Source organism: Mixophyes fleayi, chromosome 12, assembly GCF_038048845.1.
Source record: "Mixophyes fleayi isolate aMixFle1 chromosome 12, aMixFle1.hap1, whole genome shotgun sequence".
Classification (NCBI taxonomy): Eukaryota; Metazoa; Chordata; class Amphibia; order Anura; family Limnodynastidae; genus Mixophyes; species Mixophyes fleayi.
Genome location: NC_134413.1, coordinates 43375640 through 43402634, shown reverse-complemented (window position 1 = coordinate 43402634; position 26995 = coordinate 43375640). Strand labels below are relative to the sequence as shown.

General features: G+C 41.1%; 2 protein-coding genes across 5 annotated transcripts in view; one reads left to right on the top strand and one right to left on the bottom strand.

The window, feature by feature from the left end:
* Positions 1 to 17410, bottom strand: part of TMEM87A (transmembrane protein 87A) — a 68775-nt gene extending 51365 nt beyond the window's left edge. For 2 of the 3 annotated variants that reach the window (XM_075192591.1, XM_075192592.1), the window contains exons 1-4: positions 17257 to 17410; positions 12438 to 12498; positions 9524 to 9612; positions 3630 to 3752 (exon numbers count right to left, since the gene is read on the bottom strand). In XM_075192591.1, the coding sequence (XP_075048692.1) occupies positions 3630 to 3752; positions 9524 to 9612; positions 12438 to 12498; positions 17257 to 17373 (390 nt within the window). In that variant the 5' untranslated portion in view covers positions 17374 to 17410. Of the gene's footprint in view, positions 1 to 3629; positions 3753 to 9523; positions 9613 to 12415; positions 12499 to 17256 lie in introns of those variants that run through there. The other variant, XM_075192593.1, reaches the window with a different exon arrangement.
* GANC (glucosidase alpha, neutral C) overlaps positions 17380 to 26995 on the top strand; it is a 68487-nt gene continuing 58871 nt past the window's right edge. The window contains exons 1-4 of one of the 2 annotated variants that reach the window (XM_075192589.1): positions 17380 to 17450; positions 20079 to 20205; positions 22434 to 22490; positions 23004 to 23112. In XM_075192589.1, coding sequence (XP_075048690.1) covers positions 20147 to 20205; positions 22434 to 22490; positions 23004 to 23112 — 225 coding nt within the window. In that variant the 5' untranslated portion in view covers positions 17380 to 17450; positions 20079 to 20146. Of the gene's footprint in view, positions 17540 to 20078; positions 20206 to 22433; positions 22491 to 23003; positions 23113 to 26995 lie in introns of both variants that reach the window. The other variant, XM_075192590.1, reaches the window with a different exon arrangement.

The following is a 26995-nucleotide window of genomic DNA, read 5'->3' as shown; positions in this document are numbered from 1 at the left end:
GGTGCTGCAAGATTAAAATCCCATGGAGACACTAGGGAGACGGATTATGGAGGCTGCACATGCATCACTCCCAGTAAGAAGTTCTGCACCTCAGATAGCAGAGCCAGATTTTCGCTGAGATAAAAGTAAAAGGGTTGGAACCTGGACTATCGATGAATAGAGTAACTAGTCCAAAAAGGAAAGAAAAGGTCGGATACTGCTTTCATTCACACCAGGAGACATAGATTGTCCAGACCCTGTGGTATTCTTTGGCCGACACAGGCTTACAAGTCTTTATCATAGTTTGAATCACCCGGTCAGAAAATCCTTTAGCCTTAAGAACTGTGGTTTCAACAGCCAGGCCAGTAAAGCCAGCTGAGGTAAACTCTGGTGGAGGAAGGCATCCTGACTTAACAGGTATGGTTGTAGCGGCAAGCACCATGCTGGACCCTCTGTCATGCTCAGGATGTTGAAGTACCACAACCTCCTTGGCCAATTCGGTGCAATAAGGATGAATGGATCAGCCTCTCTCTACCTTTTAAGTACCCGCAAGAGCATGGGTACCGGTGGGAACAGGTAAATGAGATAGAAGGTCCATGAAACCTGCATGGCATCAACCAGATACTCCTGTGGATTTCTAGTTCTGGAGAAGTTCTCCACCTTGTAGCTGAACCAATATGCCACCATGTCGATGTTGGCTGACCGCACCTTCGCGCTGTATTATCTCCAGGTGAAGAGACCACTCCACGGGATAAAAGATCTGCATGCTGATGAAGTCGGCCGCCCAGTTATGCATGAGATGGAGACCGTTGAAATAGCTGGAACGTACTGATCCACCCAAAAAATATTTTGACAGACTACATCATGACTATGGCACTCCTAATGCCCCACCCAGTGATTTATGTAGGCCACCATCATGGTATTGTTGAATTATACCTTTATGACACTTCTGTGCAGAAACTGTTGGCCTGTGAGTAGAGTTTGGAGAAATGCTGACTGGAAAGATCCGAAGTTTGGATTCCTTCCGAGTCTAGGCATCCTGAAACTGCTGTTGGAGCACCACAGGCCCTCAACATCTGATACTGCTATCTATGGTCAATAACTTCCAGTTCCAGATGAGAAACGAGCAACCCTTGTTGAGGTTGCCACTCTTCAGCCACCAGCAGAGCGAGACTTATGTCTCTTTCGACAGACTAAAAGTATGTCTGGTCAAGAGCATTTGGAACTTGTTCCATGTAGAGAACACTACTGAATTAAACTGTGAAAGTTTCATCAGTTAAAAGGCGACACTAACTTTCCAGAAACAGACAAGCCCAAGTGAATAGACACCCGCCTGCAAGCTAACAGGAACATCCCCAGTACCTGTAGTGAGGGAGGACTAACAGGATCAGAGCAGTGATAGAAATGCAAAATCAAGGGTAGAGGAGGAGAACAGGGCAGGGGCTAGTGTAGAGGTGCAAAGTGAGGCTGAGGAGCCGAAAGCGGAGGAAAGAGTAGTAGGAGAAGGACACGATGACTAGAGGGCCCTGGTCGCGGGAGTTTACAATCTAAAGGGAAGGGAAAGACTGACAGGAAACACAAAGTGAGGAGTCAGGGCGAGGTGACTAGAAGTCTGAAGGGAGACATTAACAGGAGCAGGCAGTAAGAGGAGCAGAGGAAGAATAAGGGTGAGATATGCTACGATAGTACAATATAATATAATAAAATTATGCTACGATAGTGAAGACGGAACATGTGGAGAGGAAGAGGAGGGCTGTCAGGTGCCGTCCCCACACATCCACTCGATGCCAGGGACGGACTTGCCTAGCATCGGAACGGATGACGTCCTTCCACTTTCGGCTGCATGCGCGGTGGTGCGCGTCTCCGTTGCTAGGCAGCGGGATGCTGTTTGTCGGTCAGCTGCTCGCTGGCCATCCACTGTCACCAATGGGATCACTGCTGCATCTATTTACGGGAGACTCTGGTGCCCGAGTATCAAGGTCTTTATGTCTCTTCTGCTCCAGCGTTTTCTTGTGCTTCCCAGCATCCAGACTGACTCATTGGCTTCTGACTTGGCTTTCCCTGATTTTTCTTGTGGATCTCCCTATGGTGTTTACTGCTTTCCTGGTTTGACCTCTGGCTTCCTGACTACTCTTCTGTCTGATCCTATTGTACCTCGCTACCAGCACGGACTGACCTCGGATTACTTGACTATGCTATTTCACCTATTACTTCACTGGTGGCTAACTTGGAGGTCTGCGACCTGCGTGTCTCTGCAGTTAACTAAAAAACCCTTGCGGGGGTCCATGGCGAAGACCAGGGTCATGTTTAGACTTCACGCCTCCCTTTTAGCAACGCAAATACCAATAAGTAGGTTATTTGATACCGTGACAGGGGCAAGGGAGAGGTTAAACAGAGGAAGGGTAGGCTTTCCTTGGATCGTTTGAAGCTATGCAGGCTAGAGGATATATTTATAGAACGAGGGAGATCATTCCAGAGAAGGGCGGCAGTGAAGGAGAAATCTTGAATGCGGGAGTGAGACATGGAATTTTTTTTTTAGGTAAGGCAGCGATCGTTGGATGACCACAGAGGGCAAGAAGGACAATGAACAAAGATGAGGTTGGAGATGTAAGGAGCAGTGGAGTTAGAGAGGGCTTTGTAGGTTAGAGTAAGGTGCTTGAGAGGACTCTAATGGAGGGGGATCCAGTGCAGCGCTTGACAGAGACGGGAGGCAGATGTGGACCGACGGGAAAGGAAGATTAGACGGGCTGCATAATTGATTATGTACTGAAGAGGAGCAAGACGGCTGCAGGGGAGGCCAGTAAAGAGGAGGTTGCAGTAATGAAGGCGGGAGATGTTCAGAGAATGGATGAGAGTTTTGGTGGCATCAATGGAGAGTAAGGGTCATTTGACTGTGCGGAATGCTCCAACTTTCGCACTCTATATCCCAGGTTCCAGTGTCCCCCATTAGGATGATGGAGAAACAAAGAGTAGAAGTATGGCACATTACAGGTACAGTAAAAGTGAAGTATTATTAAAACCACTGACGCACAATCTGCAGACTGCGAGCCACGTAAGCCCTACAAGTCCTTTTTTTTTATTATTTTACAACCCACTGTAAGCAGGATAAATGCAAGAGGCCCGGGACGGTAATAGAACTCTTCCAGTCACCACCCCTATAGCCTCAGCCAGACCCGGCCATTTGTCAATCTGACAAATCAGAATGAATCTGCTGCGTTGTCACTATACTGAAGAACTTGGTCTGTGAAAGAGCGAAAAATAATCATTTTGTGAGACTTAATTTCTCTGCCTGGGAGCATTCTATGTTTGTTCCCTTTCTAAGCAAGTTAAGTTTTATTGCAACCCCTTCCAATTACTACAATACCCCAATATGGCCCTCAAAGAAAGGTTGTGCACCCCTGATTTAAACAATAGTGAGACTTATTTGTGAAATGTCACATCACACTCAAAGATTATGATCAAGGAAAAGGAAAGAAAGTAAAGCACTCTCTACAAATACAGTAATTAGCAGGCTCAAGTCTAGGCAAATATTTGTTCTTCAAGTACTTCTGCTCTTAAAAAGCTGATATTTGTCTAGATCTGAGCCTGCAAAATACTGAATTTTAAGCTTCCGTGTTTTCCCACATGACTAAATTTTCAAAGGCATGTACCTGAGGTTTGGTGGAACTTTCACAGTAGTGCACCACATTTGAGTTTCTGATGTAAGAGCCTGTCCAGCCAGTGCGCACCGGTTTTGTAGGAGTGGCAGTGAGATAATTCATTACATGTTCTTCCTGCAAAACAACAGACAGTTCTGCTTCAACGTATGTAGAGTAATAAAACAACAGCTGAATGTTCTAATCTATAGTTAGTTTCTCACAATTAAATTTCCATACATAAGTCTGCCAACAACTTCACTGTGAATGGACAAATATCACTGTCTGCAAAACATACAAACTATGTGGAAAAGAAAACCTGGTGTAACACTCACACAATTACAATCAATCAACAGAGAAGTGCTGGTTTCTTATGCAAACTTTAAGGAAGAGGAAGCAGAGCGACATACATGAAGCACATAGATCAACACAATCATCTAGAAAATTAAGGAAAAAAAAAGCTTAATTTGTTGCAACAATGACTGTGTGCCATTACATTTAAAATAGCCTTTGATCACTGTTAAGTTTTTAAAGGACACCTTGTACCGAGATTCTACATTGGTGATCCATTACTCAGACAGCTATCAGAGTTTATGTATTAAGCTTTATGTGAAGTTATTATTTTAACCTTACTGAACCAGACTATACTGAATTAAAAATCAAAATTGTAAATTTATCATCGTTATGTCACTATAAACTTCTGTTTTATAGCCAGTTCATGTGTGGAAGATTTCTATTCTTAACTAGGGATATGCTGATTAGTGTGCAGGGCCTCCTCTTTTGCCTGCACTAAAAAGAGGATTTTTTATACTTCTGATAAATCCGTTTCTCTGATTCCATCTGGGGGACACTCCCTGTGTGAGGGGAGTGGAATTTGGCACTTAACTAATTAACTTGTTAATGTATAATGCTGACAAACCCCTGTAGCCTCTTTAGTTTAAGTATAAAGCCCCAAGGAAGGGGAGTCAACCAACCAGAGACCACACAGCAAAAGAGCAGACGGGAGGGAACGCAGTGTCCCCCAGACGGAATCAGAGAAACGTATTTATTGTAAGTATAAAAATCCTCTTTCATCCTATCTGGGGGACACTGCTACCATGAGGACGTTCTAAAGCAGACCCCTTAAGGGAGGCACCGCGCCGATATCCAAGCACGTAGCGCACCACGGCCAAAACTGGCATCAGCCGACACAAAATTGTATTAATTCAATGTATTTGCAAAACTATGGACCGAAGACCAAGTGGCTGCTCTGTATAACTCGTCAACTGAGGCCCCATTTCACGCAGCCTAAGACGCCCCCACAGAATGGTTACAATGGGCAAAAATACTATCTGGCACAGGTCGGTTAGCATTGATAAAAGCCTGCTTAATAGTCACCGTAAGCCATCTAGCAATTGATTGCTTGTAGGCAGACCAGCCTCATTTTGAGGAGTCCAATAAAATAAATAAGGAATCAGTGCTGCGAATCTTTGATGTCCTATGGACATAGATTCAGAGAGCTCTGACCACATCCAGAAACTCCAAAGAGCATGTTCCTGAAGACTGTAGGTCCCTTGTGAACACTGGCACCACTATTTCTTGGTTAACATGAAAACTGGAAACCACTTTTGGCAGGAAAGTAGGAACTGCTCTGAGAAACACCCTATCATCGTGAAAGACGACATATTGTTCGCGACATGAGAGAGCACCCAGCTCGGAAACTCTATGAGCTGACGCAATAGCTAGTAGGAACCCAACCTTACATGTTAAGAACCGTAATTCCGCAGTATGTAGCAGTTTAAACAAAGGTCCTTGAAGCATATTAAAGACCAGGTTAAGGTCCCAGGTTGCCGTGGGCGGAATATATGGAGATTGGATATGCAAGACTCCCTGCAGTAAGGTCCCGACGTCTGGAATGTCAGCCAGGCAAACATAAAAAAACACCAAAAGGGCAGAGATCTGCATTTTTAATGAACCTAGGCGAATGCACCCATCCAGGCCATCCTGGAGAAAAGCAAGAACCCTTGAGAGGCGGAAAGAAGCCGAGGGTGTCCACTACTCTTGGAGAAAACCCTTTAGACGTCCAAAAGTTGGCTTCAACAACCATGTCATCAAATTCAGCCAAGGTAAGTCTTGATGTTGGAATGGTCCTTGTAGAAGAAGGTCTTCCCGAAGTGGTAACCGAAGACCTGGACTTACCGCCATCAACAGGATTTCTGCTTACCAGACTATCCGCGGCCAAGCTGAGGCCACCAGTATAACTGGGAGGCAGCCCTGCTTGACTCTTCGAAGGACGCAGGGAATCATGGAAATGGGATGGAATGGGTATCCTAATTGCATGCCGGCTTAGATAGTCTGCTTCCCAGTTCTAGATGCCTGGAATAAATACTGCGTAGATGGAGGGAATGTGGTTTTAGGCCCAGGTCAAGATCTGAGCAGCCACCTCCATTACTCCTGTACTCCTGGTGCCCCCCTGTCTGTGGACAGGGGGGGCACCAGGAGTGCAGGAGGCAACACTGCCGTGGTGTTGTTTGACTGCAAATGAACCGGGCGGCGGTAAAGGATGGTCTGGGCGCCCTGTAAGGCCATTAGCAAGGCTTTCAGTTCCAGTAAGTTGATGGGGAGAGAGGTCTCCCCTGACGGACCAGAGTCCCTGAAGTCGTAAATGAAGGACCACAGCCCCCCATCCCCGAAGGCTGGCATCTGTGGTTACTAAGATCCAGGACCATGGGACAAAGGACCTGCCGACTACCAGATTGTCCTGGACCATCCACCATCTGAGGGATTGTCTCGCCTCTGGACAGAAGCGTATCAATTGGCGTTCTAATTTTTGATGGGATCCTGACCACTTCTTTAAGAGGTCCTATTGGAAGCATCGAGAGTGAAGTCGACCATAAGGAAGAGTCTCGAAGGTCGACACCATCTTTCCTAGAATGCACATACATAAAAGAAACGAAAGTCTGCGGCAGGTCAGAACTCATGTTGTAGCATCTCGCAAAGGATCAGGATTTGTCCTCTGCAAGGAATACCTGGCAAGGAGTTAACTGGGATTTGGACCGATTTATGAGCCACCCGTGCATCTCCAGGATCCTGATGGTGAGCTGCAGATGTTTGTCTAGCAGGTGAGCAGAGGCAGCTTTAATTAATAAATTGTTCAGGTAGGGCACAACTTGTACTCCTCTGGAATGAAGACAAGCCGCCATTACTGCCATTATTTTTGGTAGGCCAAATGGGAGAGCTCTGAACTGGTAGTGAGAAGGTCCCACTGTGAATCTGAGGAGGGCCTCATGTGCCTTCCAGATAGGTACATGGAGATAGGCATATTTGATGTCTATTGACGCCATGAACTGGTTTCTTTCCAGTCAATTGATAACCGACCTGAGGGATTCCCATTCGAAATTTGTCCGCCTGCAGGTTCAACTGTTTTAGGTTCAGAATACAGCGGAAAGAGCCATCTGGTTTTCGGACCAAAAAGAGGTTAGAGTAGAACCCGTCTTTTTTGGTGTTCTGAGACTTTGTGGATGACTCCATTGGAAAGAAGAGAGGCCACACAGAGGAGCATTACCTGTCTTCTTTGTGGGTTGCATGGTAAGTTGGTTTTGAAAATCCGACGGCTCTATTATGTATCCTCTCATCATTATCCCGCAAATCCAACTGTCCTCCGAGGACTCTGCCCACTTTGAACAGAAGCAGATGTCTCCCCATTCCTGCCGCCGCGAGAAGGGGGGTGGGGGGACCTTCAAACTACCTGCTTATCAGAGCTTGGGAGAAGGCAGGTTCATAGAGGATGAAGACCTACCTCTGTGTGAGTGTCCTCTGGTGCCAGATGGTCTGGACCTATGTGTCTGGCCCCAACCAGATGAGCCCCCCCCCCCCGAAAGGGCTATCTAAATGAGTCAAACCTTGGTGCCCTAGACTTTGGGACATTGACCTGGAGGAAGGTAATTTTGCCTCCTGTGGCTTGGCAAATTATGCGGTCTAATTCAGGCCCGTATAGTATTCCACCTGAATAAGGGATAGATTCCAGAGATTTCTTTGATTAGGTGCCTGCATCCCAGGACCTCAGCCATAGGGTCCTCCTGACCGCGAGTGCCGTTGCAGAGACAGAGGAGGAGATGGAGGCTGCTTTTGGGCAGCCTCATAAGTATCCTGAAGCCTCCTTGAGATGTCGGGCAAGGGGAAGCAAATCTGAATCTTGCAGACTCGTTGCCAACTGGTCAGCCCATGTTTCCATAGCCATGGCAACCCATGCTGATGAAAACACGGGTCTAAATGAAGTATGTGCTGTAATATAGATGGACTTTAAGAAAGCCTCTATCTTACGGTCACTGGGATCTTGCAGGCTGACTGTCCCTGGAACAGGGAGTGTGATGTAGCGAGCTAAACATGCCACTGGCGTATCAACTCTTGGGACCTGTTCCCAACAGTTTAGGTCATCTTCCTGTAAGGGGTATAGAGCCAGTACCTTAGAGGAATAACGAACCTTCAATCAGGTTGTTTCCAAGGTGCTTTTGCGATTTATTTCAGCTCCACTGATGGAGGAAAGCGGATCGCCCGTCTCCTAACTTTTTTTTAAAGAGATTTTGATCTGTAGCTCTATTCTTTTCTTGGTCAGGATTCATCAATTGCATTGAATAAGGTTCATTAACAATAATACGCTAACAGGATCACGATAAACTGAGATCTATAATCCCATCGGTGGTTCAACTTGTTTGTTCAATCGTATTTTCAACTGGGAATTAGCGTATATACCTGTGTGCACTTACCGATTCAGGACTTTAACTGGCTTTGTCAGCATAATTGTTAGTGCTCTAATTATTAGGCATTTAAGAGCCTCCATATGCACTTATGTATGGGCGAGAAGTTTCTCTAACAGCTAGGAGTTAACTCTGTTAATTTATCCCCGACACAGTCCGGGAGTGTTTATATACCCTATTTTTTTTTATGTAAAGCACTATGATATACAGTATTATCTGCTTTTTTGGCCTCAATGGTGTGGTCCGGACCACAGTGTGAATGATAGCTACCATTGTAATCTTTTGCTGCCACTGTATGCTAGAGGCCATTTATACTGTGCCATTCATATTGCTTCATTTTAATTGTTTTATGTTTAACCGTGTTTTCAGTGTGGGCGTGTAGTCAGCATTGTCCCTTAGATGTGTATTGTTTATACAAGGAGATTGATTGCTTATCAATAAAGTTTATACAAATGTATTAGTGATCACATTATTATTGATCCAATATTTATCTGTTGGATACAGCGCCCCTCTACCATATAGCACTCTGTGTGATAGGACAGATCACACTTCTGTAGAGAAGAAAATAAAAAATTAAAAAAGTTAAATAAAGTATTTTAAACTAAAAAAATATACTACCTAGCATAAGTGAGCCCAGCTCCCTTAGGCACTGAACTAAAACTGAAGAGGCTACTGGGGGGTTTCAGAGGGGAGGGGTTTGTCAGCATGATACATTAACAAGTTAACTAGTTAAGTGCCAGACTCCACTCCCCTCACACATCCCCATGGTAGCAGTGTCCTCCAGATAGGATGAAAAAGAAATTCTCAATATATATGAATATAATAGAGCTGCAGTTAGTAAATCCAGCTTTCTTTGAGCTAATAGAGCAAGCAGTCAGAAGAGATGCGGCACTGGACTGCCATCACAGGATTTATTCAAGCAAGGAAACAGAATCAACTTTAAACACTGAGTGCGGTGATAATCCAATGAATTAATGGCACCCTCTCCAGATCCACCAGTTGTCAGTAAAAGCCGTGTCTAGCTCTGTCAGCGCTCCCAGATGAGCAATGACAATATTTTCAGAAACCAGTGCAACACGCTTTTACTTGCATTGACGGTTCAAAATAAATGTTCCTTGAATTTCCAAATGAGACTAGTGATCTGCTAAATGAGTGACATAGTGGGGAACTCACCTTAAACCCAGAAACTTCATTGTAGCAGTTACAATGGTGCAGGTACCAAGTGATGTTAAAATTACTGCAGGGCTTCTGGCTGCCTTCAACTATGATGAGATAAAATAAAACAGGAGATAAGAGAGATGACAAATAACAATTACATTCACATGATGGGTTCAGCTTTTCTGAAGGGTCATGTAATTTCATTCAATGAATGGTCATTAAAAGAGAACCAAACATTTTGTTTTTCATTAAATCTACTTAGACAGACAGACTTACGAGTTCATTCCTGCAGGCTTTAACCAGAAAACATGGGGTAACAATGTTCATTTCTTTCTCTCCCTGCTGGAGCCATGACCTGCATAAGTTTTACTGCCTTTTTTTCCTCACCTCCCATACACCGCTGACTGATAAGCAAGTTATTGTTCTCTCCCTCAGAATGATACTTATTGACAATGTATATAATGGGTATTATATCCCTTTTGTGCATATAACCTTTAAACATCTGTTCTAAGAATGTTGTAACACAGACATACACATTAAGTAATATACTACCCTCTAACACATGACATGCTACTGTCCATCACAGTCATTACATTACTTTTTTAAACATTTAGGGGCATATTCAATTCTTTTTTTTCCGCACAGTGGAAAAATTACTACCATTAATACGGTAATAGATAGCTGGATTTTAGCTCGCGGCTCAGGGAGCTGCGAGCTGAAATCCAGTGAGTTAATTACTGTATTAACTGTTTTTCCGCGCACGATTACCGTAATAACGGACCGCGAGATTTTCGCCGTTTCCGCCGAGAATTGAATATGCCCCTTATAGTCTGATAGTTAACCTCTTTAACATCACCATAAAGGGCAGAGGGGAATTTTATACGCATGATCTACTTTAAAGGAGAAAATACTGCTTATTTCTAGAAAATTCTTATTTTTCTGCAAGTGTTAAATAAAACAGTTAATTTGGACTGAGAAATGAATGCTTGTGAATAAGAGAAAACACTTAAGAGAACAAAGGTCACCCAGAGACTATGGGATTTTTGCGTTTAATGTTAAATTCTTTTCTCCCCTGATTTTGTAGGGGTACACAGATGGTGGGTTATAGTTCATATACTATCTCAGCCTCCATGCCCTACAACCCTCATGCTGCTCCACAGCTGTTTTCCTGCTCGAGTTGAACAGCTACACAGGAGGTTTATTCAGAGGAATAGACAGTTTCTCTGGGCTATGGAAACATTTTATCATGGTGGATTCCACTTCAGTATAAGCAGCTGCTACTCCCCAGATTACCAGTAACCAACCATAGAGACCAATCTGAATGAGGTCAGAAGCCGTTTTCTCCATCTGCAGTAAGGGAAACACAGATGGTGGGATGTGTAAAACCCTCTCAATAAGAGCGGAGGAATAAATAGTAACAGCTTAAATATTAACAGTTGTCTGAAAAAACATCCCGCCAAAGTCAGCCTGACAGTGATGACCAGGCAACAGCTCTCGAAACCTAGTACATGAAAGCTCCATGTTGCACCGCCCTGGAGGAGCCAACCACCACAAATGGTGCATTGTAAGCCTGAAGGACATAAGAACACAGAGTAGACCCACCAAAAAGCCATCCAGATCCCATGAGAAATTGACTGAGGAGACATAAAGTATTGCTCTCCCATGGCCCTTCCCGGTGGTGAAGCTGCTTGTTCCTGGAAAGGTACATCCCCAAACAATTAACTAAATCAAGTGAGTGAAGCACCACCCTCTTTGAGAGTCCCCCTTGGTGTATGACCACAGTTTTGAGGCAGTGTTACAAAGATCAACCCACCAACACCTGAAGTGGAACCCAGAAACCACCTTAGGTTGAAAGGAAGGCACCAGCAGAAGGACTGCCTTGTCCTCCTGAAGAGTAAAAGATAGGAAAAAGGACAGCTTTCCTTCAAATAATTCCCTGAATAAATAGGGCATTATAAAAAAAACAACAATGCTGACATGTGAATTCTTCAAGAACACAAACAGAACATTAATAAATTGTCACAGAAAGTCACAATGCTTCTTGCAAATAAATAGTTTAAACAATCACATTAGGTCCCCAAGAGGGGTCCCAGGATTTGATCTTGAGTTTCTGTGGTTACCAGAACAGAGGCACATTGACACTGTATCACAGGACAATGGCACGATGACACTGGGAATTCAAGCTAAAGAATGGTTGTGGGATAGCGGCATTGAAAACTATCTCCTCACCCACTCCAGGGGACAATTGAGGCTACCCACAAATTTACAGAAAAAAAATAAATTGAAGGAAAGACAAAACCTATTGCCCACCTCTTACACAGGGCTCTGAAAATACTGGATAGAAACAGGGAAATAAGGGAGAGGGGAGTTTTTTTTTTTTGTTTTTTTTTTAAATTGCACCCTGCCTTCTTGAGGGTGGAATATAACCTACTGTCTCTGTCCATCTACAGTAAAGAGAGAAACCAAACTAACAGAACCATGAAAATAATGCTTGCTTGACATTACTCATCTCACACACGGAGTATCAATGTCAGTATTAGTATGGTCTACCATCTCCAGGAAGAGAATACATATTTTACAAAGCAGGCACAGTACTCCATATTTAAATTTACACATTTCTCCTATTCACAAAGTTCTGCACTTTTCCTCCTATAAAAAACCACCAGCATGAGAGGATGTGAGCAAGTAAAATAAACAGGAAAAAAACTTGCTTGGCAAGTGCAATTTGTGCTTGGAGAAGAGGCAGTTTACCTTCAAGTACATTGGTTAAATATATCTTATATATCAGGATATAACCATAGACTTCCTGTTATAAAACATAGTATATGGCACCAGACAACAACACTGGGTATATAAAATAATTCAGTTGGTAGTTATTACTGTCCCAGCACATACAGAGATCCTCACTTCAAGGGAATTTAGTTCTTACAGTTGATGTAGATGGTGGAGTGTCGAAACAGAATCTTCCCAAAGGTGAAGTACGTCCCATTCTAAAAAAAAATAATCAGGCATTAAAATAAAAATCACACAGAGATATAGAATATATATATATATATATATATATATATATATATATATATATATATATATATATATATATATATATATATATATACATATATATATATATATATATATATACACACACACACACAGACACAGTCAGGTCCATAAATATTGGGACATCGACACAATTCTTATATTTTGGGCTCTATACACCACCACAATAGATTTGAAATGAAACAAACAAGATGTGCTTTAACTGCAGACTTTCAGCTTTAATTTGAGGGAATTTACATCCAAATCAGGTGAACAGTGTAGGAATTACAACGGTTTCTATATTTGCCTCCCACTTTCTAAGGGACCAAAAGTAATGGGACAATCCACTCCAAAGCTATTTCATGGACATGTGTGGGCTATTCCCTCGTTATTTCATCATCAATTAAATAGGTAAAAGGTCTGGAGTTGATTCTAGGTGTGACATTTGCATTTGGAATCTGTTGTTGTCGACTCTCAATATGAGAGCCAAAGAGCTGTCACTATCAGTGAAGCAAGCCATCATTAGGCTGAAAAATCAAAACAAACCCATCAGAGAGATAGCAAAAACATTAGGTGTGGCCAAATCAACTGTTTGGAACATTCTTAAAAAGAAAGAATGCACCGGAGAGCTCAGCAACACCAAAAGACCCGGAAGACAACGGAAAACAACTGTGGTGGATGACAGAAGAATTTTTTCCCTGGTGAAGAAAAACCCCTTCACAACAGTTGGCCAAATCAAGAACACTCTCCAGGAGGTAGGTGTATATGTGTCAAAGTCAACAATCAAGAGTTGACTTCACAACAGTGAATATAGAGGGTTCACCACAAGATGTAAACCATTTGTGAGCCACAAAAACAGGAAGACCAGACTAGAGTTTGGCAAACAACATCTAAAAAAGCCATTACAGTTCTGGAACAACATCCTATGGACAGATGAGACAAAGATATCTATAATATAAATGTCTAGTGGCGTGTGTTAGTCTGTCTGTGTGTGGAAAAAATAAAACCAAGCTGCAGCGCCACCTGCTGGGCAGAGTTATACACTGACCTACTAAATTCTTAGTGTGTGTGGAAAAACTAGAATGCATGAGTATCATGCACGGGTTAACGTGTGTGTGTGTGTGTGTGTGTGTGTGTGTGTGTGTGTATGTATATATATATATATATATATATATATATATATATATATATATATACATACTACATACACACACATTTGTTGAATATCTAAATACATCTAATACCACGGGAGAACGGGAAAATAATAAGCAGGTTTGTTTCATGCGCCGCCACAAAATATAGAACATCTGCTTAATAGCACTATTTACTTGATTGTGCATCACAAGTCATCGGAAGTCACAGAATAATCATATAATTTATTTGGGTTTGCTATATTGGACTGTGTGATAGTTTCATTCACTACATATGATTGTGTAACTAGTGGAGTAATCTTTTTAACATAGTTGTTCTAGTTATAAGATATATGATATGAGATAAGTAATGAGGTTTTTTAGATGTTCAGCTATATGGAGATACAGTTTGGCTATATTAGAGTATGTATGCTTTTAGGTTTAAATATTTTTATTATGTATATATGGCACCACAAAGGGTCCGCAGTGCTGTACATAGAGCATGGACAATACAGAAATGGCATACAGGGCAGTACAAAAGCATAGTGCAACGAAAAACAACTCACCTGAGAACAGGTGATTGGAGCAAAGAGGTATAAATGAATTCTAGAACACTAGGGAAGGAGGAGAAGTGGGAAGTGAACTAACGAAAGCTGAAACTGTGCCCAGCAGTGTGGGAGGAATAAAAAGGATCAGAGCAGTAATGGAGATGCAAATACAACGGAGACAAGGAGAATTAAGGGCAGGTCGTTAGTGTAGAGGTGCAAAAGTGAGGCAGAGGAAATAGGAGGGAGGATGAGGAAATGAGGATTAGCGGGCTCTGGTCACAGGAGTTTACAATCTAAGGGGAAGATTGAGAGGAACAAAGTGGGCAGTCAGGGCGAGGGGACTAGAAGTCTGAAGGGAGACATGAACAGGTGCAGGTAGTAAGAGGAGCAGAGGAAGTATGAGGGTGAGGTATACTAAGATAGTGAAGAAGGAACATGAGGAGGGAAAGAGGTTAGACAGAGGAAGGGAAGGCTTTCCTGAACAGGTGGCTTTTAATGGATCATTTGAAGCTATGCAGGCTAGAGGATAGCCTTATAGAACAAGGGAGATCATCCCAGAAAAGGGAGGCAGCGCAGGAGAAATCTTGAATGTGGGAGTAAGACGTAGTAACCAGATAGTGAAGTGAGGCGGTGGTCGTTGGCTGACCATAGAGGGCAAGAAGGAGTATGAATGGAGATGAGGTTGGAGACATTAGAAGCGGAGTTAGATAGGGCTTTGTAGGTTAGGGTAAGGTGCTTGAGAGGAGTCTGTAATGGAGGGGGAGCCAGTGCAGTGCTTAACAGAGAGGGCAGGCAGATGTGGACCGGCAAGAGAAAGATTGGTCTGGCTGCAGCATTAAGTATGGAGACTGAAGAGGAGCGAGACAGGTGCGGGGGAGGCCAGTAAGGAGGAGGTTGCAGTAATCAAGGTGGGAGATGATCATATTGGCAGAAATCTATTATCAGTGCACTTGTTATATGTAATAGGTGTCAGCGGTGTTGGTGGTAGATGTTAAACCACAAGAAGCTTTTAGACTTAATCAATTTTTGGTTTTATTTCAGAACTTGTAACAGATAATATACACATATACAGTTGCTCACAGTTGATACTACTGCAATAAACAGGCAGTATGACAAGCTTATGCAGTTAATGTACTTAACTCTATTATAGTACATTCATATATGCAGATGGTAAGCTTATATTGTGGGCAATTTCAGAGAACAGGTTGCTCATATATATTTTTTGTGCCGCTGGTCACTATATATTTACACAAAACAACGTCTTTACAGTTCAACTGTCACTGGAAGGACCAAAACTGAGAGCCTAATTTCCTGTCTGTGCATGCTCTGTAGAGCAATGCGGACATCTGGAGGCTGCCCCACTTCCTATGTACACCAAGTCACAGGAGACGCCACTACCAAGATGTGAGACGGAGCGCAGTGCTCCATATTAGCAAATCAGAGAATGGATGACAGTTTTTGTGGCATCAATGGAAAGGAAGGATCTGATACAAGCTATATTGTGGAGATGCAAGGGGCAGGATTGGGTGATGGATTGGAGCAGGAGGAGTCAAGAATGACACCCAAACATCAAACTTGGGGGAGAGGGGAGTGCTGACATTGCCAATAGTGATGGAGAGGGTGGGAGGGGAGGATAGTTTTTAGGGAAGGAAGACTATTGGAGACCGAAGGAACTGATAAATTCACCCAGTTTGTACACCACAAAGAGCAGAAGGCCGAGGATGGAGCCCTGAGAGACTGCTACGGGAATTTGAGAAGATGGAAAGAAGGAGCCCGAGATTGAAACACAGAAAGAGCGGTTAGAAATAAGAGGTGAACCATAAGAGGACAGTGTCAAAGGCCAATGATGCGTAGGGTGTGCAGCAGAAGAGGATGATCAACTGTGTTGAAGACTGCAGATAGGTCCAAGTGAATGAGTAGGGAATAGTTGCCTTTAGATTTGGTAAACAGCAGAACATTAGTGAATTTAGTCAGAGCAGTTTCTGTGGACTTTATTTTATTAAAAGAGTATCCGTAATTAACCCCTGTACTCAGTGTTTTATAATGTATAATTCCTATTATCTGATTATCATTCATTTGGGATCAGTGTTTCCATATAATGTGATATGAAGTGATACAAGTATAAAATAAAACAACAAGGGAAATGCATCAGAGACATATGAAACAAAGAAAAAACCCTTACTCAGGGGGGCACAAAATAATGTACCACGTTGGCTCCATGGTTCCTAGGATTTGTCAAGTCTTGCCTTAATGCACAATTCTATTTACAGGTGACAAAGTAACATTACTTAAAACATCAAAATAAAGAGTAAAATGCAGAAAATGCTTATGTTAGTGCCATTCACAAATATGGTTTGGTTCCATACAACAAAGCTTCCGAACTGTCACAAAGAAAAATCCCTGGTCACCTCCGCCTTGTAATTAAATAATACACAGTATAGCAAGTCTAACAACACACTTCATTAACATATCTTGAGAGACCAGTTCAAGCAGCTGATCTTCATATAGATTCAGATCACCTGGCAAGTAAAAAATGTACACTGTAACTATACCTATATAACCATATCTATATATCTACACCCTAACTATATACTGTATAACTATACCTATATAACCATATCTATAAACTGTATAACTATACCTATATAACCATATCTATATACCTACACCCTAACTATATACTGTATAACTATACCTATATAACCATATCTATATACCTACACCCTAACTATATACTGTATAACTATACCTATATAACCATATCTATATACCTACACCCTAACTATATACTGTATAACTATACCTATATAACCATATCAATATACTGAATAACTATACCTATATAACCATATCTATATACCTACACCCTAACTATATACTGTATAACTATACCTATATAACCATATCTATATACCTACACCCTAACTATATACTGTATAACTATACCTATATAACCATATCAATATACTGAATAACTATAGCTATACATTACACACCACCTAGAAGTGTGGCACTGCCCAGGCTCACTCACCAGGGACAGCGGGACCCTCCATACTGAAGGCTCCGCGTTTTCGGCTTGGCTGACATGAAAGTACGAAACAGCTGTCAGAAGCAGAAACAAGAAGCTCCAGCAGCCTGAAGTCGCCATCACCAGTCACAGCACCCGGAGTCTGTCATGTCACTTCCTGTAACATCACCATCAAGCGACCGGATACCAGAGAGAAGGTAAACAAATACCATGACAGCGCTAATCGTGCATGTGATATATTCCACATACTTACAGGAGAGCTGGCGGCCACTATGTAATGTCTAGTGTAAGTGACTCAGTAATTAATTTAATAGCAGCGTCTGAATTAATGCCCATCCACCCTAAGAATCCATATGGGGTTTAAAGGGGCACTCCTCCTTTAGGAGAAGAGCTGAAGACCAGGACTACTTGATCTATCTGCAATTTATTTGCAAGATCATATGGAGCACAGACAGCACACAACGTTTAGCTTTTAAAAATAACTACATCATTAGGTTTTCATATGTATAAAGATAGTAAATGAGAAGTTGTGACCACTGTGTATAATCACTATAGGAAAATAGCAACAATGAAGCCACCATGTAATTGTTTTTTATAATGGGTATAAAATCAAGTTTTGCAACTTATTGCATAGTTTACATTCTTAATGGTTCAGTATGTTCTGAAGACGCATCCCCAAGGCTTCCTATATGAATACATGTCTCCCCTATATTCTGCTATCCCAATTCCATATTACCAACCGACTGGTCACTCCTGTACACAAACATATTTTTATGTGCCAAACCGCTACAGAGGGAAAATTGTTATCTCATCTTGATACCCAGCCTCCCTGCTTCATCTTCTGGTCACTGGTTCAGAATTTCTCTCCTTTCTTTGGGCTCATCTGCTGTTTCATAACATAAAACAGGAATGAACACTGAGCAGCTGGCTTCAGGAGATCATTCTGTGGCAATTGTTGAGATGACAATGACTTGTATCGAGCAGTAGTTTGGGAGAAGATGAGCAGAAGGAGAGATTAGGTTGACAGAGTAGAAGCCGCTTAGGATAGAGAGCCGAGCAAGTAGCAGGTTACTAAGTTAAAATAAAATGGAAATTAGCAGTAACCTATAGCAACCAATGAGGCTCTTACTGGCAATCAGGAAGTTTAGTATTGCATATTTTTACAATTCCATGAACAGCATGAAAAACACCACCTGTGGTGCTAGAATAATGATTAACTTTACATTTTTTACTTTCATAGTCTAACCTGCTATAAATCTGCTATGTTTCATAATCTGTAATATATTAAGTCATATGGAGCTAGCTACACTTGTGATTGACTAGACTATCACTTTGGTTTAAAACAGTCTGAGTGTGTCACTATTTGGTGCATCTCTGTTGACTCACACTTCATTTTGTGACAAATCACACCAATTAACTTTATTAGGAGATACAATTTGACACAAATTACACATGACACAGGAACATACCAAGTGATAAATTGTTTTCTAATGCATGTACTAGGAGTACATTACCCAAGTTGAAAGTTCCCAACCTTATATGAAAAATATGCCTTATGAAGGTTTTTACTGTTTTGTGAAGAATTATGGCTTTTGGGTTTCTATTTGTTGTCTGTAACCTTAAAATAGACCTGTTGCCTGCATACAATGGAGGCAGTTTAGAAAGTGGACTTTTATGTACACCACAAAAACACCTTTGCTTTCCACCTGTGAAAGGTATGGCCAATCCAGCACACAACAAGGTGCACACTCACTGGCGGATCCCGAGTGGGCTGATTGGGTCAATCACCTCCCCCCCCCCAGCAAGCAATCTTCATTCCATTAAATTGAGGTGGAGAGGTCTGATAATTGGGGGAAAGGTGCGGGACCAGCTGGGACCAACCAATCAGAGTGAAGGAGGGCGTGTCAATGCAAAGCTCCCCCCCACTCAAAAAAAAAAATTCAAGGTCTGCCCCTGTGCACACTGGTAATATAACTTTGGTTAGGTATGCAGAGAAGATGAGCAATTATCAAAGTCCAACCTCCTACTACTTTATAAGATCCCTTTTCAGCAAAATAAACTTTTTAGTTTTCTCCTAAAATACAGCTTGATTGTGACCTTTTTAGGACTTAAATTTAACATGCGAGGGGATATCAAGACTGTCTTTATTATAGGTGTCAATTTTGTGTGCGTTACGCTTTTTATTACATTGCTTGAGGTGCGCCTGGGAAACTTACTTCTCCACCAAAGTGCAAAATGGAGGCGTAAAATGTGTCCCATTAAAAGTATTGGATGAGATCCATAGACACCGTTTCTAAGCTAGTGCAAAATGCAAGTCCTTTGCGGAATGGAAATGGCTGTCATTGTACAAACACAGCTAGTTGGGTACATCTCCCCCATGTACCACTCATTTCTAGCGCTGACAGTGAGAGAGGAGTGGAAGAGAGATCTTGTTAGGGAATTCATTTATCCACTCATTATGTACACTGCCAATGTGGCTCCTGAATGTACAGGAGCCATTACCATTTAGTTTAAGAGCTGCATTCACTTGACACCCCACGGTGGTCTGGCAACGCAGATGGATCTGCTCCTTAGGCTGCCAGCGCTTCAGGAGCTGTGGCTACATTCCAGTAACAGAGGGGAGGAATAGAACCTCTGTAAAAGGGGAGCAATTTGTCATTACCAATAAATATATGCTCAAAAACATATTTGAACTATGAACATAATCCTATATTATTACACTGCAGGAAGGCATATATAAAATTCATAATAAGGATTTATTCAATATAATATTCAGGGTATATATGTAATTGCGGAACGGTTGATTTGTTATAATATTGCACTAGGTTTTACATCCGTGAAGGCAAAATAAAGGACAAATAGCCAAGAAAAGGAGACACCTGACTGAAGACACATGAGCTCCCAGGAATCAGCAGCCCCACAGGGCTCCGAATCGAATGATCCTCTTGCGGGGTAAGGCAAGTGGGATAAAAGGGTTGAGTACTTTAAAAAACAAAAGCATAACTCCAAAGGGTTGTTTCATTTTGCTATGTTTGTCTCTCTTGTATTTCACCTTCGTTCCTTTTGTTGGCGGTACCGCTGAATTATTCTGCATATTCTGCATATTTATGTAAGTTTCCAATTTCTGGAACAGATATATATACCAATGTAAAATAACAGATTTGATATTATACATACCATGTTGGTATTTCAATAATATAATACATTTATATAGACATTCAGCCTTTTCTGTCCAGTTTCTGTGTGTACTATCATCATCAACATCATTTCTTTATATAGCACCACTAATTCCGCAGCGCTGTGCAGAGAACACACTCACATCAGTCCCTGCTCCAATAGAGCAAACAGTCTAAATTCCCTAACACACACACACAGACGGGTCAATTTGAAAGCAACCAATTAACCTACCAGTATGTTTTTGGATTGTGGGAGGAAACCGGAGCGCCCGGAGGAAATCCACGCAAACACGGGGAGAACATACAAACTCCACACACGTAAGGCCATAGTCGGGAATCAAACTCATAACCCCTGTGGTGTGAGGCAGAGGTGCTAACCACTAATCCACCATGCTGCCTCACTATTACTGTGGAGGTCATTGTGTTGCACTTACAACACAATCTTGTATCTTGGTTAATTCACTGTCCTGCAGATAGGAAGGGCAGTAGCAAAGCTGTAGAAAGTATAGCAATAAGAGTTGACACCATAATGTATAACTCTGTACAATAACATATTTCTACATGATAATACAAAGGCTGAACTGGACTCTGCTCATGAGAGTTTGTAATCTTGCAATAACTTTTATACTGGGTCAACTCCAGTTTGCATTTCAAGAGCTATTAAATGTAAAATACATATTTTCGTATACAAAATAACTCCTTATCACACACATATTTGTAAAAGTTGCCATACCTTGACAGAAATTGGTATGTTTGGCATTCTATTTTAATTTACTGTTACTGACTGCACACTCTAATTCTCTATTATCACTCATCTCAGAGAAAAGCACATTTGTTGTGTACCTCAATACACTAATGGTGTACATAACCGTTTACATCATATAAAAGTGTATTTTGTGAACATGTACTATAAAGAATAACTGTATAATAACATATTTGAACATAGTATGTTTGGCTCTCCATTTACATTTGCTATGCAAGCTATTGTTCCTTGTTATTGGACATTTCAGAAAGAGGCGCATGTCTGTGAGCCTTAATAGACTAAAAAAAAACAAGAAGTCAGTTGTGCAGAGGTAACTTTGAAAACAAAAGGTATTGCCCCTACAATAAACTAGCATTGCCTCACAAAATAAGAATATAAGGGATTAATCCTCTCTTAAGGGTGTGAGGCCAGTGACATACAAACTGCCCTTGTATGCCCGTTATTTCTATTCAACCAGAACCCTACAGATACAGCCTGATATGTAGAGCCATATATCTATCTTGTATATAGCTTTTCCAGTCTTCTAGAGAACTGCATGAATAAGAAATGTATAGTTTTAGGGGCATTCCAATTCTGAACAGGGCCCATCTAAGGAGGAGAGAGGATCAGGTTGGAGTTAGCATTTAATTACTCACGCTTTGGTTTGCTTGGCAAATGCTGAGGCAGTCACTGTAATGATTCCCCTCTCGCAGTTTACACAGTATACAACTAAACCCCAGAATAATGTGGAAGTTTAATTGGTAGAATTGATAGACAGATCTATCCCTATGCCGTTTGTTGCGAATGTTTAGAGTTTACATAAAAGACCTACTTTTTGGACCTCCACTTAGGGAAATCAAAAGTGTAAGTGCGGGGTTGTGGCATGTTTTGCATCAATACGGCCCGCCGTCCTGTTGTGCAATGGTGCGATTTGTGACATCGCATTGATGGGACCATGATGAGGAGATTTGATTCAACGCTGCATGTTACTGTGAATGGCGTTCTTGTGCAGCAGAGGTGGGGCCTGGTGAGAGAGAAATGGACTTCAGGATTCTCCCGAACTTTCTGGTTGAGTTGGCAAGTATGATATATGTGTGGGGAAATCTTCATTACAGTGCTGTTGCTTTAATGTGAGTGTATTTGGCCTCTTGGAGTGACATTAATGGCAATATGTTTTCAAGTGAGTATCAACAGGATATTGAACTGTATAATTTGTAAATCATTGCATATTAAAAACACAAACATATTGATTTTCTTTCCAGTGTATTTCTTGAGGACAAGAATAAATTTAAGACATGCAGCCAGATTGGATTTTACAGGTAAACTCTAATAAAATTGATTCAGGTTTTAATTTTGTTTGTGCAGTGATAACTGGGGCTTACAGTCTAAATTCCCTAATACACACACAGACAGATAGATTAAGGTCAATTTGTTAGCAGCCAATTAACCTACCAGTATTTTTTGGAGTGTGGGAGGAAGCCGGAGCACCCGGAGGAAACCCATGCATACACGGGGAGAACATGCAAACTCCTCACAGATAAGGCCATGATTTAAATTGAACTCATGACCCCAGTGCTCTAAGGCAGAAGTGCTAACCACTTAGCCACCGTGCTGCCCAATATACCTGATTTATAACTAGAATGTCTACTTAACGTAAGTTACCTATTACTTCACACATTTCAGAAGTACAGCAAACCTGTGAATATGATGATGCTAAAGTGATCTAGAGAGATTAAAGAGCCAGGGAACAGCAATTTTTCAGACCTTTACAAACCCAGTAATGCAACATCTGTAGCCTTTAATAAGTAACATTTTTCCACCTTTTCATACAGAAGACAGAAACTCTTTCGCCCAGATCAGTCACCATACTTGGCTCAGTTGAGCACACTGAAAGTAGAGAAAGGCATTGTCACATTCAACATCATTCATCAGGAAACTAAGGTCAGTGTGTGAAATCATGGCACGAAATAAAAGCCAGTTATTTGCATACTGTGGATATTATTTTAATGAACTGGGATTTTATTGCATATGATCCCACTATATGTTAAATATCAATCCCACAGAATATTTGACTTTTATGCCCTATTGATAAAACTGGGCACCAGGCTCTTTAAAACATATCACACCTTCATTGCTTGTATGGTGTTCTGATAGCTTAGTCGCTTACTTACAATTTAACACCTGCACTTATCCTATAAGTATGTGTGCGAGTTGAACACATTGCTTCTACGCTATGCTGGTGTGATAAACATTCCCAGTGCCTGATATAATTTATCTCAGGCAGTAATGTGGTTTCTGTTGTGATGGGACATTGCAAAGCAAAAGTGTGAATCCAGTCTGATTTTCAGTGGCTATATTTTGATCCAGATGTTTGCTAATTTATCCCTAATAAAGGGATTGTTTGTATTACGTTCCAACACCTGTATTGTGAATATGTATTCAGGGTAAGCATCACTGCTTATTTTGCTTAAGAACTGTTGGTTATCAAGCCTTATTTACTGATATTAAGCATGAACAAATGATTTGTCAAGTTCAGGTCCTTTTATCTAGAGACCCAAATTTTGTTAAATCCTTCTCTTACCACTAGTTCACATCCCCAAGTTTTAGTATTGTGAGAGGATCACCACTCCTCCATAAGCTTGGCAAGAGGGTTTCAGGAGCAGATAAAGGATCTGTAGAACAGACACAAAAGCAATGGCACATTAGTAAATGGTAAGTTCAGTAAGCAGGCTTAATAACAAATTTTTCAAATCTGGGAAAAGTCCTGCAACATTATTATTTTTGTTATAATTCATTTCCTACCAATGTTTAAATTAGAAAAATACAAACAAAAAATAAAGGAACAGTTACCCTTTACAGAGCAAGCATATCCCCATTTTTTATTTTAGTTACTGGAAGTCAATCTAAGGTGATAAGTGCTATGTGCTGCAGCAGTTAGAAGTCTGGACAGATAATTGTATTGGTTTGACTTTGAATTCCAAGGACATTCAGTGAAGCATGTTGCAGTGGTGGGTACTGCAGATTAATTGCAATACAAAATGGTAGATTGTGTTGTAGAATGTATCTTGTTTGCTAATGTGAGTTTGAGATGCATTCCCATAGTATGGTATTAACATATGTTATGTGATGAACTTTCTGGTCATTTGTTTTTATAGAACAGGTCATTAGAATATAATTTGGATGATTTGGGTATTGTTGTTAGATTAGAGTTGAAATATGCTGTTATCTGTACCTCTGGTAATAGACACTTTGCAAACTTAGCATTTGTCCTAAATAACAGGGATAGTGTTGTATTAATGTTCAAAAGCAGTGTATTTTGAATTATTTGTAACCCCCAGTGACTGTGTGTCTGTTTCTGGGGTGCGTAGATGGGTAATGCACTTCCTCACTTGCACTTTCCTCTGCCCTGACTAGCTCTCTGGTGTGGGTATAAATGACCAGAGGGTCCCCCGCACATGCAGGTTTTCAGCAATATCTGACACTCTCACTAGTGTCCTGTTGCAGCCTTTTCACTTACCCCTTGCGCTATAACACCCTCTCTGGTGTCCTTTCTGTCCGTCTAGATCACATTAAATATTGCTACACTGCGTTTTGCAGTAACCTTCTCCATAGGGTGATATACCTAATAAGTAGAAGTGAAACCAATTTAGTGCATGAGTTGCTATACCTTTGCACATAACCTTGCTTAGCAATAGAGTGTAATCTACAGTATCAAAAGTCTTTTGCAAAAGATAGGTCTATGTCTTTGCATCATATAACTGTCCATGATCCATACCACATTGAATTTTATTGCAGATTTTTAATAGGGATGTTACTGTGATGTGATTGGATAGAAGCCAGAATGAAGCGGACTGAAGAAATTTGTAGTTTTGTAGAAATTGTTGAGCTGGAAAGGAACACATTTTTTCCATGACTTTGAAGATAACAGGTAGTATAAGGATAAATCTGTAGTTTGAGTTAGTACTTATTGTCACCACTTTTAAGGATACGGATGACTAGCAGTTTTGCATGCTTCATGACACTACTAGGCGCCTGGAGGGCTCAACTAATGATTTATGACCTTCCAGAATTGTGCAGGATTTGAAGTGTTTTGATAAAAATGGTCAGGTTAGTATTGAACTCCTGCTGCTCTGGTTTGCCTAGTGCATGTATTTTGTATGTGTCTAGTTAATAGGATAATCAATAGCACCTCTTAGTTTAGATATGTTCCACAAGCATCTTTATATCCGTAGGATTACGTTAGAATAAAGAAAAACCCTGGGAAAGTGAGCGCCACGCTTTTGGAGCAGGGGTGACATATAGGAAGAGGAACTTCCACTGGAACACTTCTAAATCAGTGATTCAATTGGCCGCGATATCCGGATATTACTGTAAGGAATCTTGGCTAATTCTTCCTCTCACTTCTATGGTGTGCGGGGGAAAAAAAGAGGAGATTTCAGCCTCTGTGGACTATTGCACTAAATTGAATCTCCCCTTTAAAGTCATATCAAATTCGTTCAATACCACGGACAGTTGGTAATGCCATTAAGGAAATATTGGAGGTTGAAGTTTTTGAATTTTCTAGAATTTTTGGATTTTAAAAGTTTGATTTTAAGTACACAAACCACTATTGCATAGTCGCTCAAAATGGCAGACAAAATACCAGGACTATGCATTTGGCTAGGGCAGTATAATAGGATTCAGTCTAGGAGTAAATGACTGTAGAAATTTAAATTGTTTCTAGTTGGTTGAGAAATTAATTGATTTAAATGTAGATTTGAATAGGGTACAGAATGTGCAGTTGTTAGGCAGGTTACACACTACAGGGTTTTCAGCTGATTATGGGGCCAATCAAAAGATAAAATCGCATTAGTGTGTATGCTGCAGCGATGAACGATTATCGCTCTAAAGGACATCATATTGTTTGATTTTTATTTTTTTTAAATCAAATATTTTTATTGAGTATTTTGAAAACACAAGGAAAAACAAAAACAAAACAATACAAATAAGAAAAACATTCCTAAACTAAAAATGTTCTCAATCTAAAACAGTGTGACATGAGTTGTATTAAACCGTCTTCTATAATAATAACTCTATTCTGGTGCATGAAGCTGACTCTCTGATCCTATATACTTCAGCTCCATCCCATTCCAGGATAGCAAAGGAATAAGGAAACGATGGTGTCTCTGGGCCTCTCATGGTGTAAATGATACACCATGAGAGGCCCAGAGGCAAAAATGTAAGTATGTGGATGTAGAGGTCCCCTGTACAACATAAGCATGAAGAACTCTCAATCGGGGTCAAAGTCAGCTGCCAGCTCCCTAATTGCGAGCCACAATTTTGCCCACCTGGACCAGAATTTAAAGTATTTTGGCACAGTGTTGTGGGACAGGTACGTAATCCGCTTATGGCCCACTGCCTCATTAACAAGGTCTATCCAGATGGGAAAAAAATTTCCCTTCCCGTGCCATCCATGTTCTGGCAATGATGACTTTGGCCAGTGCAAGGAGGTTGGTAACATATCGATTATAACTTATAAACAGAGATCGGAGGAATTGAAATGCAGGCTTAGGAGAAGAGGATATAGTAATAACATCATACGAACAGCTGAAAATAATGTTTCCAAGCTCAATAGAGATTCTCTAATTCACCCAAATATTGATAAAATAGGGGTGGACCAGAAGAACGTCAAATTAAGACTAGTAGGAACCTTTTGTTCGGAATGGAGAGCCATCACACAGATTTTACAAAAACACTGGCACATTCTACAACTAGATGAAGATCTCAAACAAGTTTTAGAGGATAGAATCTCTATAACATGGAGACGATCAAAAAATCTTAGAGA